The sequence below is a fragment of the Lepidochelys kempii genome, chromosome 23 (genome assembly GCF_965140265.1).
Source record: "Lepidochelys kempii isolate rLepKem1 chromosome 23, rLepKem1.hap2, whole genome shotgun sequence".
NCBI lineage: Eukaryota > Metazoa > Chordata > Testudines > Cheloniidae > Lepidochelys > Lepidochelys kempii.
Window position 1 is genome coordinate 7,162,178 of NC_133278.1, and position 17,967 is coordinate 7,180,144.

Below are 17,967 nucleotides of genomic sequence, written 5' to 3' on the forward strand. Positions count from 1 at the left end.
TGTCTGGGCAAGGGGGGAGTCTTGCAACTGGGCTCTGGGAGGGGAGGGGTTGTGGGTGTCTGGCCCCCCTGGCTGGACTCTGGGGGGCAGAGAAACAGGAACTGGGTTGTCACAGGGGTTTCTTGAACTCTCTACTCCTGGGGGAATTTGTGTCTGTCTGTATTGTTACAAACATACTTGCTGACAGGTATTTTGAAATAAATTACCAAAATAATTGAAACTGGTGCGATTATATAGTGTTAGTTTGACAAATAAAATGTGTCGAATTTTGCAGAATTTTAAAAAATTGTGTGTAGAATTTTTAATTTTTGGCACAGAATGCCCCCATGAGTATAAATTGTACAAGTCAGCTAGATGGAGAAGGGCACAAGTAAATTCATGAATCTTTTACACATCAAAACTAGGAGATTTTTTTTTACAATTTAAAACCCATAAGAACTCTATTTGTTCTGCTAGGTTTTAGGTAGCAAGTGTCTTCATAATGCTAGTTACTAACCCTTCCAAAGGTGCTGCTTTATTTCCGAACCAGGTCTGGAAAAATCACTTCATAGGCCTTTGGCTCCATGTCTCTTTCACTTCAGTCAATCAACCCCTTCAACCGTCCATCAGTTTTTCCTCTCCTATGGGCTTTTTTGTGTCTTGTGTTTTTTCCATCTTTGTTCTCCTCCAGCCAGGAGGGAGCGAGAGATTAACACAAGTACAGAAGAATGACCAGACTGGGACAGGCCAATGGTCCATAGCCCACTATCCTGTCTTTCGACAGCGATCAGCAGCAGAGGGAGTGAACAGAACAGGGCAATTTATTGAGGAATCCATCCCAGCTTCTAGCAGTCAGAGGTTTATGGACACCCAGAGCTTGGGGTTGTCAGCACCAGCCAGTCACAGACAGGCAAATGAGGATTAGATCAGACCAGACCACAACTAGCAAGGTGGCCTCTCATAATGCTTCTCTGCAGCTTACAAGGCTGCATGAGGCTGCAAATCAGCAGCACCTGTGATCCAGTCTGGCACCCCGCAGTAAATAGCACTGGGTTGTCCTGGGCCCAGAGAACACTCAGAACAGCAACACACATGCCTTAGGGGTGAGCGTGCCAGGTCTGCCCTTTGCAATACAAGGGCAGGAGGAAGCCCTCTGTAGTTGGTTTCTACTTCTCTATCATACTCAGATTTGTATCCATTTTCAACAGAGGGTTTAACTGGGCTCCCTTTCTGAGTTAACCCGTTAACAGAGTTCTTCCTGGGACCCTTCTCCTCCTCAGTCACAGACTGCTCTGTCACAGGACTGGAGAGCTGAAGTGAAGAGGGAAGTTCCACAGGAGAGACAGAAGGGGAAGTGATAGCAGAAGCACAGGTATGGGAGCAGGAAAAAGGTAGTGGAAACAGAGCCAGTGTTGGATCATATTAAAGAAGTTCTGTATTAAAATCACAAATGAGTTTGATTCCCCAGAGTTTAAATTCCAGGGTATTACTAATTAAGAGATCTCTTGGTTTTTGGTGCTGTTTCTCTCCCTCTATGTGTGAAACTTGCAAGCTGCTAATTGTGTTAGTACATTCTAAGACTGAGTCTGTTCTCAAAGCAATTCACAGAGAGAGAGACTCAAAGCAATACTCGAACAACAGAAACAGCACCCAGAGACTCCCCGCCCTTTTGTTGTATTAACAATTGTGATTAAAATAGAGATAGAGGATGTATGTGGATGGATGCTTGGTGTGGATAATAACTGAATGATCAGGGAGGTGCCAGCCTAAGAATCCAGTGTCCATTGGCTGAAGAAGGCATCAAGTGGAAATAACCAGAGGACCCCCTGGAGGGCAGACTGGAATCCACCCAACAGCCTCAAGAATGGGAGAACCAAAGAACAAGATAACATCTTGGAGCCGTCAGGAATGTGCTATCTGCTGATTGATTCAGCAACAGCATGATGAAGCAATTCCCATAGACTGGCATAGGAAGAAATTCCTATAAAAATAGACTCTAAAAAGTGAGAACTTTGGGGTCTGATTCTGCAAACCAACTTCCAGGAGCATCAGATGAGCATCTGACAAGGCCCTGCTCCCTCCTCATGTCCAGGCCACCTGGCCAGTGGCTTGGCATGAGCAACTCTAAGGCTGGTAACTATGATAACAACCTTGCAGAACCTGTGTGAGTGGGTGTGTATGTGCGTGTGTGTGTGTTTGTATGAATGAATGTGTGAATAAATATGAGATTGAATGGAATGTTATAGCTATAACGAACTGCTTACTAGGATTCTTTCTGTATTCACAATAAATGTGGTATTTTGCCTTTTTCCCTTTAATAAGATCCTGCTGGTTTTTATTTTATTGGTACAACATTTTGGTGGAGAATTGCGAAAGGGGGAATATTGGTAAAAAACCTCAGTTATTGTAAATATTGGTGTGCACACCGCCAGCTCTAGTGAGCTAGGCATTTCTATTAGGTTAACCAGACCTGCTGGCCTCCGAGAAGGTAGCAGGGGACCTGCTGGCCTCCGAGAAGGTAGCAGGAAAAACAGATTAAACCAGACCTGCTGGCCTCCGAGAAGGTAGCAGGGGACCTGCTGGCCTCCGAGAAGGTAGTAGGGAAAACAGATTAAACCAGACCTGCTGGCCTCCGAGAAGGTAGCAGGGAAAACAGATTAAACTAGACCTGCTGGCCTCCGGGAAGGTAGCAGGGGACCTGCTGGCCTCCGAGAAGGTAGCAGGAAAAACAGATTAAACCAGACCTGCTGGCCTCGGAGAAGGTAGCAGGGGACCTGCTGGCCTCTGAGAAGGTAGCAGGAAAAACAGATTAAACCAGACCTGCTGGCCTCTGAGAAGGTAGCAGGGGACCTGCTGGCCTCCGAGAAGGTAGTAGGGAAAACAGATTAAACCAGACCTGCTGGCCTCCGAGAAGGTAGCAGGGAAAACAGATTAAACTAGACCTGCTGGCCTCCGGGAAGGTAGCAGGGGACCTGCTGGCCTCCGAGAAGGCAGCAGGGAAGAATAGGTTAACCGGACCTGCTGGCCTCCGAGAAGGTAGCAGGGAAGAACAGGTTAACCAGACCTGCTGGCCTCCGAGAAGGTAGCAGGGAGAAATAGGTTAACTGGACCTGCTGGCCTCTGGGAGGGTAGCAGGGGACCTGCTGGCCTCCGGGAAGGTAGCAGGGGAAAAACGCATAGATTAAGCTATGATTTCAGAATCTAGGCTGTGTCACTTGCTAAGTAATACCAGCAGTGACAAAGAGATTGAAATATCCATGTTAAGATGTTTAAAAGAAAACAGGGTAAGCCAGTACTAGAGGGAGGAATGGAGTCAGAAGGAACTCCAACCTCACCTTTTGTTAAAGAAATTACACCTTTTAAACAAATCCTTCAAAAATTTGGGCACAGTCCTTGGACTAAACAAGGCCTAGCTGATGTCTGCACTATTTCGGACCTAGAGGATAGATTGGCTCAGTATATCCTCATATACAAACCTTCTAGTGCTGCCAACAGAGATGCAGCAGCAATTTGGTTGTTGTGGGAGGCATGTAAGGATTCTTCCCTCCGCTTGTCTTCATGTAAAGAGGAAAAGGCACAAATGGAAAAGGGAGCAGACAATTGGAAGGTGCTGGCTACAAATACCCAAAGCCAGCTGAAAATAGTGAAAGAGGCACTCCAGGAATACAAAAAGTGAAAAAGTTAACTCTGCAGAGGCTGGAGGGAGGCAGGTAAAGGGGGAGAAGGTCCTATGTACAGCACCCCCAGGCATAATTACAAAGAGAAAAGAGAGTAAAAAAAAAAAAGTTAACTCTGCAGAGGCTGGAGGGAATTAAGCAGTTAAACTTTGTATTTCACCCAAACAACTTTTAACCGAAAATGTTAAAAAGGAAAAGTGTTAGAGCATTCTTGGTTTCTTTGCAGCCATTCTGAAAGAAAAATGGGCCCTTTTCCCAAAGGAATGTCTGTAAATTAGCCAGGCAAAAATAAACTATCTGATTAAAACCATTTGACTGGACAATTTAGTCAAATTTGCTAAAAGAACATAAGAGGGTTCTATTGGAACTTAACTGCCTCAAATGTATAAAGGGAATGTAAGATGTAAAAAAAAAAACAGAGCAGTGTGGAAGGGATGTTAAGGGAAAGAAAATGTGTATGTATCTGTCTCTGTGTGTGTAAATATGTGAAGTTCTAAGGACCAGTTGGTTTTGTTTTTGTTTTAAATAATGCCACTAAAAATCCATTTGACTCTTTAATTCAAAGTTGCAAAACTGACAGACCTTTTTGCTAGACACAGGTAATTAGTGTTGTTTGGCTTTGGGATTTGGCATTTAACCCTTAAAAGGTAACTCAATGCTTTACAAAATTTAAAATAAGTTGTGGCTGCAGCAGGGCAGTCAAAATCAGGAGAATATAAAAAAAAATTGTTTGGATTCTTTTTGTTTGTTTTTTGTTTGTTTGTTTTTGTAACAAAATAGCAGATGAGAGTTGTAGTAAAAAAAAATAATTAAAAAAAGACAGTGCCTCTCTGAAGCAACAGCAGGGGTGAGGTGCACAAAACAAAAAGAAGCAATGTTAGAAACACTGAGTCTTAAAATGGCTCTGAGTAATCAGACTGTCACTTTGATAAAGGTACATGAAAACTCTGTAAGCAAAAAAAAAAGAAATAGTGACACCTTATGTAAAAATGGATCTGGATAATGTTATAGAAGTTAAACTATGGAAGGAATGTGCATTTGCCCCAGAACATGTGCAGGGTATATTGTAGAAGGGGCAAAAGAAATGCAAACATACCATGCTACTTAATTAAAATGCTATTAGGGCTCCAAAGGGAGCCACAATAGGTTGGGTTTTCTTTTTCAGATTGCTGTGTGTTTTGGAAGCAGAAGTTAAAAGTAATCAAAACTCTGGTGAAAATTGATTGTGTCCCTTTTAAGATAGACTCTCTGAGCTGCTGATGGCTTTAAATCCAAAAGCAGGAAGTTTCTGTGAAAATGCAAATTACCTAAATGATGAAGGAAAGAACTAGCAGCACAAAGGAGTTGCAGATAAAGGACATACCTGGTCAGCAAACAAATTGTCTAAATAAAAGGCATGGGATAACAAGATAATTTTAATAAATTTAATGATAATAAGTATCCCTGTAACAACGTATAGTGTGTATGATTTTTGGAAAAATCCTTTAAGGTCGTATGGTAATGATGCTTCTCAGTTATTACCTGTAAATAAAACTTAAAGCTTAACACAGCAGGAAAAACATTATAAACTTGGTCTGCTGTATAAGAAGGAAAACTCAGGGATTTAATGACTAAACAGTGGGATAATTTCCCCATAACCCTTAAAAGATAAAAGCCTTTGAAACCTGGCCTGCCTATAGAACAAAAACAGGAAAATATGGGGGCAATTTCTCTGTTTTGCCTGCAATCAGCAAGGGTATTTGTAAAAGAAATATTTTAAGCAATAATCTGCCACCCCAAAAGGGGTAGAAACATGTTCTTTGTCTTTCAGAAAATCAGGAAAAGCTGCCAGCTGAAAAGCAACCCAATACCATGAATCTACTGTCACAATAGAAATTGTGTTTTGTGTTCTGTGTTCTATGTTTCGTCTTGTGTTTTGTGTTGTTGCTAGCACTGTTGTGTGTTTAAAAAAAAAAATACTGAAGACCTGCAGGAACTTAAAAATAAATTAAGCTTTCTGTCCCAGCTACAGGACAGCCTGATACAAAAACAAGTACATGCTAATGTAGACTTGGTCCAAATTGGTCTGGGTAACCTAAAAGGCCAATGGAATCTTTAGTAATGGCTTAATACTACCATATGGCTTATCCATAAGAAAAAAAAATATTAGAAATAGGGAACTACACAGCCATAGCTATGGGATGCACTGAAATGCAGATACTTGCACTAGCTACTTTGGAACACAAAATGTTCTGGGTCATATTGGGAAATATTAAGGGTTTGATGCATTTGTTAAAAAAGAAAGAGATCATTGTTTGACACTTATCAATATGAATGGATGCAATATGTTTCCACTATTGTAAACCAGACTTGTTAATGGGAGAAATTGTTGTCAAAATTGCACACCAACAGTCCCTGGAGGCAAAGGTATTGAAGGTTAACCCACTCCCCATATTACACATGGGATCCTTTTGGCTACCCTGGACCTTGAGCCAGTGGGCTGGGGAGGGAGGGAAGCTATTGGACACTAGAGGTTGTACCGAATGGACTCCTCAAAAGTGGGTGTGCCTCACCTTGCCTGTTGCCCCAGAACCTTGTAGTAAAGATACATCACTAGGATCATGTATGTGGCAAGAATTGGAATCACAAACTCAAATTGCCTCACAGTACTTTCTCTTGAATAGGCTACATAGAAAGTGACACTGACGATTATAAATCTTAGTGTCAAAAGGGGGATTATGTTGGATCATATTAAAGAAGTTCTGTATTAAAATCACAAATGAGTTTGATTCCCCAGAGTTTAAATTCCAGGGTATTACTAATTAAGAGATCTCTTGGTTTTTGGTGCTGTTTCTCTCCCTCTATGTGTGAAACTTGCAAGCTGCTAATTGTGTTAGTACATTCTAAGACTGAGTCTGTTCTCAAAGCAATTCAGAGAGAGAGAGACTCAAAGCAATACTCGAACAACAGAAACAGCACCCAGAGACTCCCCGCCCTTTTGTTGTATTAACAATTGTGATTAAAATAGAGATAGAGGATGTATGTGGATGGATGCTTGGTGTGGATAATAACTGAATGATCAGGGAGGTGCCAGCCTAAGAATCCAGTGTCCATTGGCTGAAGAAGGCATCAAGTGGAAATAACCAGAGGACCCCCTGGAGGGCAGACTGGAATCCACCCAACAGCCTCAAGAATGGGAGAACCAAAGAACAAGATAACATCTTGGAGCCGTCAGGAATGTGCTATCTGCTGATTGATTCAGCAACAGCATGATGAAGCAATTCCCATAGACTGGCATAGGAAGAAATTCCTATAAAAATAGACTCTAAAAAGTGAGAACTTTGGGGTCTGATTCTGCAAACCAACTTCCAGGAGCATCAGATGAGCATCTGACAAGGCCCTGCTCCCTCCTCATGTCCAGGCCACCTGGCCAGTGGCTTGGCATGAGCAACTCTAAGGCTGGTAACTATGATAACAACCTTGCAGAACCTGTGTGAGTGGGTGTGTATGTGTGTGTGTGTGTGTTTGTATGAATGAATGTGTGAATAAATATGAGATTGAATGGAATGTTATAGCTATAACGAACTGCTTACTATGATTCTTTCTGTATTCACAATAAATGTGGTATTTTGCCTTTTTCCCTTTAATAAGATCCTGCTGGTTTTTATTTTATTGGTACAACACCAGGGAGGTCAGAGTCCCCCAGTGTGATCGTTGGACAAAGGAGTGAAGGAAAACCTTGTATCAATACATCAGAGGGAGAACAAGGTAACAGTTCATTAAAGAGAAGGAGCAAAGAATTCCACAGAAACATTTCCGCAGTACCAAGGATTAAGGAGTGTGAACCAACAAACATCAAGGGAACATTTTGGACCTATTCACTGCTGAGTTTAAGTTCTACTTCCCACTGGTTGGGAAAAGCATTAACCCACAGCAAACAAAGGGATATAGAGAGGATTTAAAAAAAAACTGATTTCTTAAATTATCAATCCACTTGTAGTAAAGCTGCTAATTCCCCGGGTAATGACACCCGGGATACAGCAAATTCTGCAGACGTCCAGGTTTTGCTAGGGAGTTAAGATGTACTTTGAAATGTCTTTACCATGTGTTTTACAAGTCAATTTGCTTCATGGCCTCCCTGCGAAATGCTGTTGGCCAGTGTAATCTCTCCAACACCCACCCCAGCAGAGACCCTGACCATCCTTCCCATTCTCTTGAAGTGGAAGTTAGTACCTGACTGCAGCAAAGTCTAAACATCTCTCCAAGCACAAAGATGCACCTGGGTGTGGAAGCAAAGGAGAGAGAAAAGCCAGGGCCTCACTGAACGAGGAAAGCGGTTTGTTACCTTTATCATTTCTGGATCTGCTTCCGTCTCCCCCGTCAGAAGATTCTTGGTTTTTTGGAACCGTCGACGTTTATATTTATTTATCACTAGAAGGAAAAACAGGCAGGCGTGAGTAACACTGAATTCTTCCACTTATCAGTAACACTCTCTGCAAGAGGCAACCGTCCAAAACAGATCCGCTTCAAGCTTCCTGAGCTCATAACTTGGGACATAAAGTGGACCACTGACCAGCTGAATAAAAAGCATCAGTTCTTGGCACTTCCTGAACATCCTTCCTTCAAACTGGTAAAACTAACCTGTCCCTATTTTATAACACCCCTCTTCTGGCCTCCTTTCCCAGAATCACAGCTGCAATGGCAGGAAAGTTAACAAACATTAGCAAACATCAATGCTGCTACATAAATTAGCCAGCAAAAGGAACTACTCCTTTGCTATGGACACTTCCTTAGAGAATCAGAGACCTCAGATCACCACCACTGCCAGAAGGATATTGGGGTAGAGCACATGTGGGTTTAGATCAGTGTTTCTCAAACTTTTGTACTGGTGACCACTTTTGCACAGCAAACCTATTAGTGTGACCTTATAAATTAAAAAAAAACACTTTATTTTGTATTTAACACTTATAAATGCTGAAGGTCAAAGCAGGGTTTGGGGATGGAGGTGGACAGCTCACAACCCCTCCCATGTAATAACCTTGTGACCTCCTGAGGGTTCACGACCCCCAGTTTGAGAACACCTGGTTTAGATTTATAGGCTCTCAGTAAATATAAGAAAAGCATCCAATGGGGACATAATAGCTTCTTAAGAACATAAGAATGGCCATACTGCGTCACACCAAAGGTCCATTTAGCCCAGTAGCCCGTCTACCGACAGTGGCCAATGCCAGGTGCCCAAGAGGAAATGAACAGAACAGGTAATCACCAAGTGATCCATCATGTCGTCTATTCCCTGCTTCTGGCAAACAGACACCATCCCTGCCCATCCAGGGCTAATAGCCATTTGAACCCTGTTATATTCTTGGCCTTCACAACATCCGCCGGCAAAGAGTTCCACAGACTGACTGTGGGATGTGTGAAAAATTTTTTTTTGTTTATTTGAAACCTGCTGCCTATTAATTTCATTTGGTGACCCCTAGGTCTTGTGTTATGAGAAGAAGTAAATAACACTTCCTTATTTACTTTCTCCACACCAATCAGGATTTTACAGACCTGAATCATATCCCCCCTTAGTCTCTTTTCCAAGCTGAAAAGTCCCAGTCTTATTAATCTCTCCTCATACGGAAATCCTCTGATTCCCTGTATTACACAGGGCTTCACCTAGTTACCCCGGCATCGAGCCCAACGGCTTGTTTGACTAAAGCACACCGCCCAGAAAGGCAGCCAACTGGAGAATCTGCCCCTTCCCTTGGCAGTTTGCACCCATGGTTAATCACCTCAATGTTAAATTTGTGCCTTACTTATAATAAAAGTGTCTGGCTTTAACTCAGTAGCAGCCTTGCATATTTCAAAGATGGTCTCTGCAAAAGCCACATTGTGGAGATTTCTATAAACCTCACTGAGATTATGGTCAGACGACATTCTACCTAGCTTCATGTTACACAACAAAAGACAACCACATTCCCATCCTACGCAGCACGACACACTCCCTTTCCAACAAAAATTGCACCCACCCACTTCTGATTCATAGTGCATTGCTTTTCTGTAACCTTCTAGGATCACCCCAACTTCTCCATGACTTCTCAGAAATAAGTTTCACTTACCATCCTCCAGAAGCCAACTCCTAGATCTGTTGATGCCCATCTGTTCAATTTTTTGTTTTGTTTTTTTAAAAACACAAACATGTCCCTTTCTAAAGGGCATTTATTCAAATTCGTATAATAAAAATAGAGTTTAAAGCCAGAAGGGACCAATGATCTCTAGCCTGACTGTAAAAGGACCTTGAATTAATTCCAATCTTGATTTTAAGTGAGTCAGTGATGGAAAATCCATGAAAACCTTGTGACTTTACTAAAAATAACTAAGGGGATGGGGGAGAGGGTGTGGAGGAATGACTGCGGGAGCCCCATGGGAAGGGCACCCCTCCGCCACAAGGGGGCACAGAGCCCCTGCTCCAGCCCGCAGCCGTGGTACAGGGGTGCACAATCCTTGCTCCAACTGCAGCCATGACGGGGGGTGGTGGTGGTGGTGAGGGATATGACCTGGATGCAGCCCTGGAGGATGGGAGGGTGCACACAACCTGGAGCACATAGCCATGGCAGGGGGCCAGCAGGGACACAGCCCCAGCCAATGGGGCGCGGGGTGCATGCCCCGCGTTAGAGGGTTTATTCCTTCACTCTCCTACTTTCCTGGTCCTTCTCACATGACCAGAGAGCAACAATACCCGAAGTCCAAAGGTGCAAACAATTTAATGTTTATTGGGGTGAACTTCCAGCAAGCTTAAATACAAGTTCCTTTTTCCTTATTTTCAAATCCCAATTTACTTCCTGTTTGCCCCTAATTTATAAAATAGTCTCAGTTATACCTTAACCAATCATTTTACTGAAATTTACCTAACCAAATCTTAACATAGTGTAACATGATTAGCTAACCAATTATATTCCACCACCTTAATTAGTTTACACCCAGCAAAATTAATTACAGTAGACAAAAAAAAAAAAAAAAAAAAGAAAAATCATCACAGAACCAGACACAGACCATGCAAATAAACAATAGCAAAGTAGGAACTATGATAAAATACAGAAGTGAGCATTTCACCACCACATCTATAAAGACATAAGGGTTTCCCAACTATGTCTATTGATAAGTGACTTCCTACCAAACAGCAAACTATCAAACTAAGTTTCCTTTTACATATTCTAGACTCTTCCCTTTATCTGGAGGCGATAGATCGGATCACCTTTCTAACAGCCCCAGATTGCCTTATTTCAATATGACTAGTTTGGAATGCGAGCATGACACCATACACTTCCCAGCTTATGGCTGCCTCTGCTGCTTAATCAAAGGCCTTACCTTAAGAACAGGGCCTCAGACTGTCCCAGTGAGAGAAGGCCCTTACACAGGCAGACAGTGATTTTGATTCTCTCTTTTATACCCCTGTTACTAGCTAAATGATAAACATATACCTACATTCTTAAAGTATAGGCCTTTACAGACAGGCCTGAATATCTATATCCTAACACTCCAGCTACAGCCATGGCCGGGGTGTGTGTGGGGGAGATGTGTGTGGCGTGTGTACAGCCCCGGCAGGTGATGGGGTGGCATATGCACAGCCCCCGCCACAGCCGGGGGTGGGGTGGGGGGGGCCACAACCCTGGTGGGTGGGGGAGAGGGGTAATGCTGAGAGCTGAAGAAGTCATGGAGGTTCGATAAAGTCACAGAATCTGTGACCTCCATTACTAAATTGTATCCTTACTTATAAACTGTGTTCAAGTCACCCATTAATCTTCGCTTCAAGCTCAACAACTCACTGACTATCCTGATGCTTAAATTAATTAAAACAATCACTAACCCAGTCAGTTTAATGACTATCTGTAGAGTAATGGCCGACAAGCAGGACACTTCCAGTGTGAGGGCATTCCCAGTGGGGATTACTGGAAGCACCCACATAATGAAGGTTCCGGACTCCCTGATCCCACTGCAATAACCAGATGGAGCGATTCATCCAGAGAAGCAGACTGAGGAAGATGCAGGGTAGCTGGAATGGTAGAGCCATTGGGAAATGATGACCTCTCTGTGTGCATTCAGTCCATAGACAAGTACAAACAATTTGCAGATAGTTGTGTTCAACAGACCACAACAAAATGAAAGTGAGCAGCATATCTGACTAGCTGCTGCCTTATGGGAATCATAGAATATCAGGGTTGGAAGGGACCCCAGAAGGTCATCTAGTCCAACCCCCTGCTCGAAGCAGGATTTTTTTTTTTTTTTTGCCCAAGCCCCTTCCCCAGCTCATCCCTGCCCTGGGCTCCCCAACCCCACGCCTCCAGAGACCATGTGCCCCGCCCCAGCGCGCCCCTGGATCCCCAGAACCCCTGCCTGACCTCCCCCACCGCCCCCCGGGCTCCCCACCGCCCCGCCTCCAGGGAACTCCCCCCCCCCATCTTTCCCTTCCCACCCCCGGATCCTACAGCCCTCACCTGCAGTGACTCTTGTTGTAGGGATGATCTGACAACAAATGATCAATCGGGTGGCTTAAAACAGCAATTCTAGTTTTAAGCTCTCTCTAGAGAGAGAGAGATGCAATCCTTTGCCACCTCGATGAAAGGACAGGATCCCAATTATTTTATTTCCATTAATGAAGCAACCCATTTAAAACAAGCATCTTAGGGCTTTTCTACATAGCAAATCAGGGTGGAGCCTACAGCTCACTAGTTTGTCACACAGTAACTCGACGTGTGGGCCCCCCTAGAGTGCACTAAAAGTTCCCCCGTGTGCTTTAACGTGCTCCAGTTTAACAGCAGTATGCCATAGTGCACTATAGACCTTTCCGTGCACTGCAGCAAGGCCAACCTAGCTTAGAGAGGAAGTGAAAGCAGCTATAAAAATATGGAAGAAAGGGGAACTCAATAGTAATGAACATAAATCAGAATCTCAAAATTGTAGAAAATTGATAAGGGAAGCAAAGGGACACAAGGAGAAATCTATGGTCAGTAGAGTTAAGGGCAATAAGAAACAGCGTTTTAAATATATCAAGAACCAAAAGAATCCTATCAATGGTACTGGTCCATTACTCGATGGAAATGGTAGAATTATCAATATAATGCAGAAAAGGCAGAAGTGTTCAATAAATATTTGTTCTTTATTTGGAAAAACCCTCATGTAGTCAAGTTATGTGATGACACTCTTTCCATTCCAATAGTAAATTATGAGGATGTTGAAAAAACAGTTACCTACCTTTTCATAACTGTTGTTCTTCGAGATGTGTTGCTCACGTCCATTCCATTCTAGGTGTGTGCATGACCACGTACCCAGTTGTCAGAGATTTTTGCCTTAGCTGTATCCATAGGGTCGACTGTGGTGCCCCACTGAGTGCCGTGCTCATGCATCAGTATATTAGGCACTGCCAACCCTATGCCCTCTTGGTTCCTTCTTGCCAGCAACTCCGACAGAGGGCCAGGAGAGTTGGTTAATGGAACAAACATGAGCAACACATCTCGAAGAACAGCAGTTACGAAAAGGTAGGTGTGACGCTCTATACCCTAGCCCAGTCCTGCTTGATCTTCACGAGGATTCTGTGGAATGAACGGAACTTGAGGGAAGGCGCGTATCAGAGCGCTCGACAATGGGAGCAGGAAAGCATCCGACAAGGAGCCTCTCTCAGACCCCCGAATGAAGCAGAAAAGGTGGCACTTCCTGCTCTCCCTGGACATGAAGAGGTCCACCAGGGGAGTTCCCCACCTTTGGAAGATGATGCTGATCACCTCTGGATGGAGGGACCACTTGTGGCAAGATAAGAAGGTCCTGCTTAGGCGATCTGCCAAAGTCTTCTTGGCTCCATGGAGGTGAGTGGCCACCAGATGGAGGTCATGTTGTACTCAGAAATCCCATAGCTGGAGAGCATCTTGGCAAAGAGCAGATGATCTGGCTCCGCCTTGCTTGTTGATATAGAACAGAGGTGGGCGAACTACAGCCTGTGGGCTGACGGTCCTGCCTGGCCCTTGAGCTCCTGGCTGGGGAGGCTAGCCCCCAGCCCCTCCCCCGCTGTTTTCCCTCCCCCGCAGCAACGCCACTGCATGGGCAGTGTGACTGGCTCCGGCCAGGCGGTGAGGTCCTGCTGCTCTGAGCTGCATGGTAAGGTGGCGGGGGGGTGTGTGGGGTGGGGGGGAGTTTGGATAAGAGGCACGAGGTACCGCAGGGGGGCAGTTAGGGGACAGGGGGCCGAGGGTATGGATAGGGGTCGGTCAGGGGACAAGGAGCAAGGGGGGTTGGATGGTGTTAGGATATAGATATTCAGGCCTGTCTGCAAAGGCCTGTACTCTAAGAATTTAGGTGTATTCTTATCACTTGGCTAGTGATAGAGGTATAAAAGAAAGAATCAAAATCACTGTCTGCTGGTGTAAGGGCCTTCTCTAACTGTGACAGTTTGTGGCCCTGTGCTTAGGCTCAGGCCTTTGGCTAAGCAGCAGAGGCAGCCATAAGCTGGGAAGCGAACGGTCACATCCTCACATTCCAAACTAGTCACATTGAAATAAGGTGCTATTGGGCTGTTAGGCACTATCAGGACAGGACTGTATTCCTATCACCTCCAGAGAAAGGGAAGTGCCTAGAAAATGTAAAAGGAAACTTAGTTTGATAGCATCCTGTCTGGCAAGAACTCACTTATCAATAGCTGGGATGTGAAATCCTCACTTCTGTATTGTTTTGTCATTATAGTTCCCACTTTGCTGTTGTTTGTCTGTATAATCTCTGTCTGGTTCTGTGATTGTTCCTGTCTGCTGTATAATTAATTTTGCTGGGTGTAAACTAATTGAGGTGGTGGGATATAATTGGTTACATAATCATGTTACAATATGTTAGGATTGGTTAGTTAAATTTCAGGAAAATGATTGGTTAAGGTATAGCTAAGCAGAACTCAAGTTTTACTATATAATCTGTAGTCAATGAGGAAGTGACTGGGGTGTGGGTGTGGGTGGGGGTGGGCATGGGCATGTGGGTGTGTGAGATTGGAACAGGGAATGGGGATAAGAAAATTGGAATCATGTTTTGCTAAAGGGGGAAATGGGAACAGGGAATGGGAGTAAGGAAGTTGGAATCATGTTTGGCTAAGGGTAGGAATGGGAACAGGGACACAGGTGTAAGGCTTTGTGGTGTCAGAGCTGGGAAGGAGGATACTAAGGAAGGAAACTGGAATCATGCTTGCTGGAAGTTCACCCCAATAAACATCGAATTGTTTGCACCTTTGGACTTCGGGTATTGTTGCTCTCTGTTCATGCGAGAAGGACCAGGGAAGTAAGTGGGTGAAGGAATAAGCCCCCTAACAGATGGGTCGGAGGTTCTGAGGGGGGCGGTCACGGGGCGGGAAGTGGGAGGGAGCGGATGGGGGTCAGGATATTTGGGGGCGGGGCACAGCCTTCCTTACCCGGCCCTCTATACAGTTTCACACACTGATGTGGCCCTTGGACCAAAAAGTTAACCCTCCCCAATATAGAACATAGCTGCTGTAACGTCCATCAGGACCCGAACCACTCTGCTCTTTATGAGAGGTAGGAAGGCGTGGCAGACCAAGCAAACAGCTCTGAGCTCCCTGACATTGATGTGTATGGAGCGATCGAGACCAAACCAGAGACCTTGCATGCTGAGATTGCCCAGGTGGGCTATCCACCCCAGGTCCAAAGCATCAGAGACGAGGGTAACCAATGGGAACTCCCTTCAACACCAATACAGGATCTTTCCCCCATGTGAGTGACGACAGGACATGGTCCAGGACTCTGACTAGATGGTTCATGCTATGTCCGTTGGGGATGTAGACCGACGCCAGCCATGCCTGAAACTGCCTGAGGTGGAACCACAAATGCCAGACCACATAAGTACAGGCTGTCATGTGGCCCAACAACCGCAGGCACGTGTGAGAGGTGGCGAGAGGAGTGGATAATGGAGGCCAGGGAGACCATGTGAAACTTCAACTTCTTGAGACTCGTTGAGGCAGCGCAGGTCAAGAATTGTCTGAGGTCTCCTTTTGCTTTCAGGATTAGGAAGTAGCGGAAGTAGAACCCTTTCCCTTTCATGTCCCAATGGACCGCCTCCACTGCCCACAGGGTCAGGAGGTTCTCGACCTCTCGAACGAGGAGTTGCTTGTGAGAAAGGTCTCTGAAGGGGGACAGGGAAGGAGGGTGGGAGGGAGAGTCGGCCATGAACTGCAGAGTGTAGCCCGAAGATATTACGTCAAGCACCCAATGGTCTGAGGTGAGCCACGACCAGGCCAACTGGAAGGGGCGCAGGCAGTTGAGGAAAGAATAAGAGGGTGGATCCTGGGAAGCGACTGGGTAGCCGTCCTCAGGTGCACCCTCAAAATGCCTGCTTCTGGAAGGACCAGGCTGGGCACAGGAACGGGAAGATGAAGGGTGCTGCTGCTTAAACCTCGTCTTTGTCCTTTTTCCTGTAAGTGCTTGAACAGGGGATGCCCTGTATCTTGACTGAAGAGGTGGAGGATGGAGCGGCTTCCTAGCCTGCTGAGGAGTGTGCAGGCCCCAGGAACAGAGGGTGGCATGGGAGTCTTTAAGGCTGTGGAGCTGAGCATTGGTAAGCTCAGAGAAGAGCCCTGTTACCTCAAAACGGAGGTCCTGAAGAGTGGTCTGCATCTCCTCAGACTCTGGGGGACTGTAGCCAGGAGCTGAGCCTCATGACCACCACAGAGACGACCACCTTGGCCACTGAGTTCGTAGTATCCCAGGCCATCTGGAGGGTGCCTCGCGCTACCGCTCTGCCTTTCTCCACTAAGGTGACAAACGCCTGGACCTGGTCCCATGGAAGGGCATCCTTGAATTTGCTAATGGAGTCCCACAGATTGAAGTTGTACCTGCCTCATAGGGCCTGATGGTTAGACACCCGAAATTGAAGGCTGGCTGTCCAATAAATTTTCCTGCTAAACCAGTCCCACCTCTTGGCGTCTATTTTTTGGTGTGCCACTAGGCTGGCCCTGACTGTCCCACTCATTGATAGCGGACATGACCAAGGACGCTGCTGGAGGGTGGGCGTACAGGTATTCAAATCCCTTTGCAGGGACATAGTACTTCTTTTCAGCCTTCTTGGCAGTAGACAGAATGGAAGAGGGAGTCTGCCATACTGATTTGGCAATTTTAAGGACCTCTGGGTAGACAGGCAGCGCAACCCAGGCCAGGGTGGTAGAGGATATAACATTAAAGAGGTCGTCAGACTCCTTCGCTAGCTTCTTGACCTCCAAGGTCAGATTGGCAGCTACCCTTTTGAGGAGGGCCTGGTGCACCTTAAAGTCGTTGGGGGGGGGGGGGGGTTGCCTGTTTGGGATGCGCCCACCACCGTTTCATTGGGAGAGGACGACGACTGCACTGCAGGGGGAGGGGCAGCTTCCCCTTCCTTGTCTGGGGATGGCTCCTTGGGTGTGTTGCCCCCACTTCAGATTCGGCACCGTGCTCCAATTCTGGTGTCAGTGGTGCTGGAGGCAGCTTGTCTGATGTGGCCAGGGAGAAATGGTGGGAGCACACTCCATGGGTTCCAGTTCTGCCACTGCGTGGGCCACGGGCTCTGCTGCCACACCGCCACTGCGGGAGCTGTGCCAGCCTTGCCGGTTGGTGGTGACTCACCTTTCCTTGGTGAGGGGCTGAACTGCCACTCCGACCCAGACCACTGCCCATCCAGAGACCAGGGTGGAGCTGTAGAGGCCCAAGTCTGCTGATTGAACCTCGTCGGCGACCAGTAAGGAGAGGGCGAGGATCAGTGTCTGTTCGAAGAGCGGTACCAAGGAGTCGGAGACCAGTGCCGCGATTGGGAACTATCCCGGACCAGAGGGGACCGATGCCTGGGAGACCGCCTAGGCGATGGTAACCTGCGCCATGGTGATCTCTGGCGGGAGGTCCGATGGTACCCTGGGTATGGGGTTTGGTGCCTTAACTCAGGTGTCCTGAGGTGTCATGGAGTCTCGTAGGTGGAGATTGTGGCGTGAGAAACCTGGTCTTCTAAACGGGAACTGGGACTGCGGTACCTGCACCTGTGGTCTGGGGACCAGGGATGTTCCACTGATTTAGAGGGCAGTCCCACAACCGGCTTGCCCTTGGATGCTGGGGGCCTTAGCGGGGCCTGTCACCTGGCTTGGTGTCTACAGTGCCAGCCGGCCTATTTGATCTGTGGCTGCCAGGACTGCTTTGGGCACTGAAGAACCTACGAGGAGCTGGAGCCCCTTGCCATTACCAAGGGGCAGATCCCTGGGTAGCTTGGAGGGGCGGGGGGGGTCGGACCATAACGGTATCCCTGTGTAGCTCTGGGGTGGGTATGTGGCCTGACAGGTCCTTTTCCT

The 17,967-nt window shown here is 46.1% G+C and overlaps 1 protein-coding gene across 2 annotated transcripts in view; it reads right to left on the reverse strand.

Annotated features, from left to right (window-relative positions):
- The window catches only part of CLPTM1 (CLPTM1 regulator of GABA type A receptor forward trafficking), a 53,828-nt gene that overhangs the window by 14,684 nt on the left and 21,177 nt on the right, over positions 1-17,967 (reverse strand). For both annotated transcript variants that reach the window (XM_073321916.1, XM_073321917.1), the window contains exon 6: positions 7,981-8,066. In XM_073321916.1, coding sequence (XP_073178017.1) covers positions 7,981-8,066 — 86 coding nt within the window. The remainder of the gene's footprint in view (positions 1-7,980; positions 8,067-17,967) is intronic.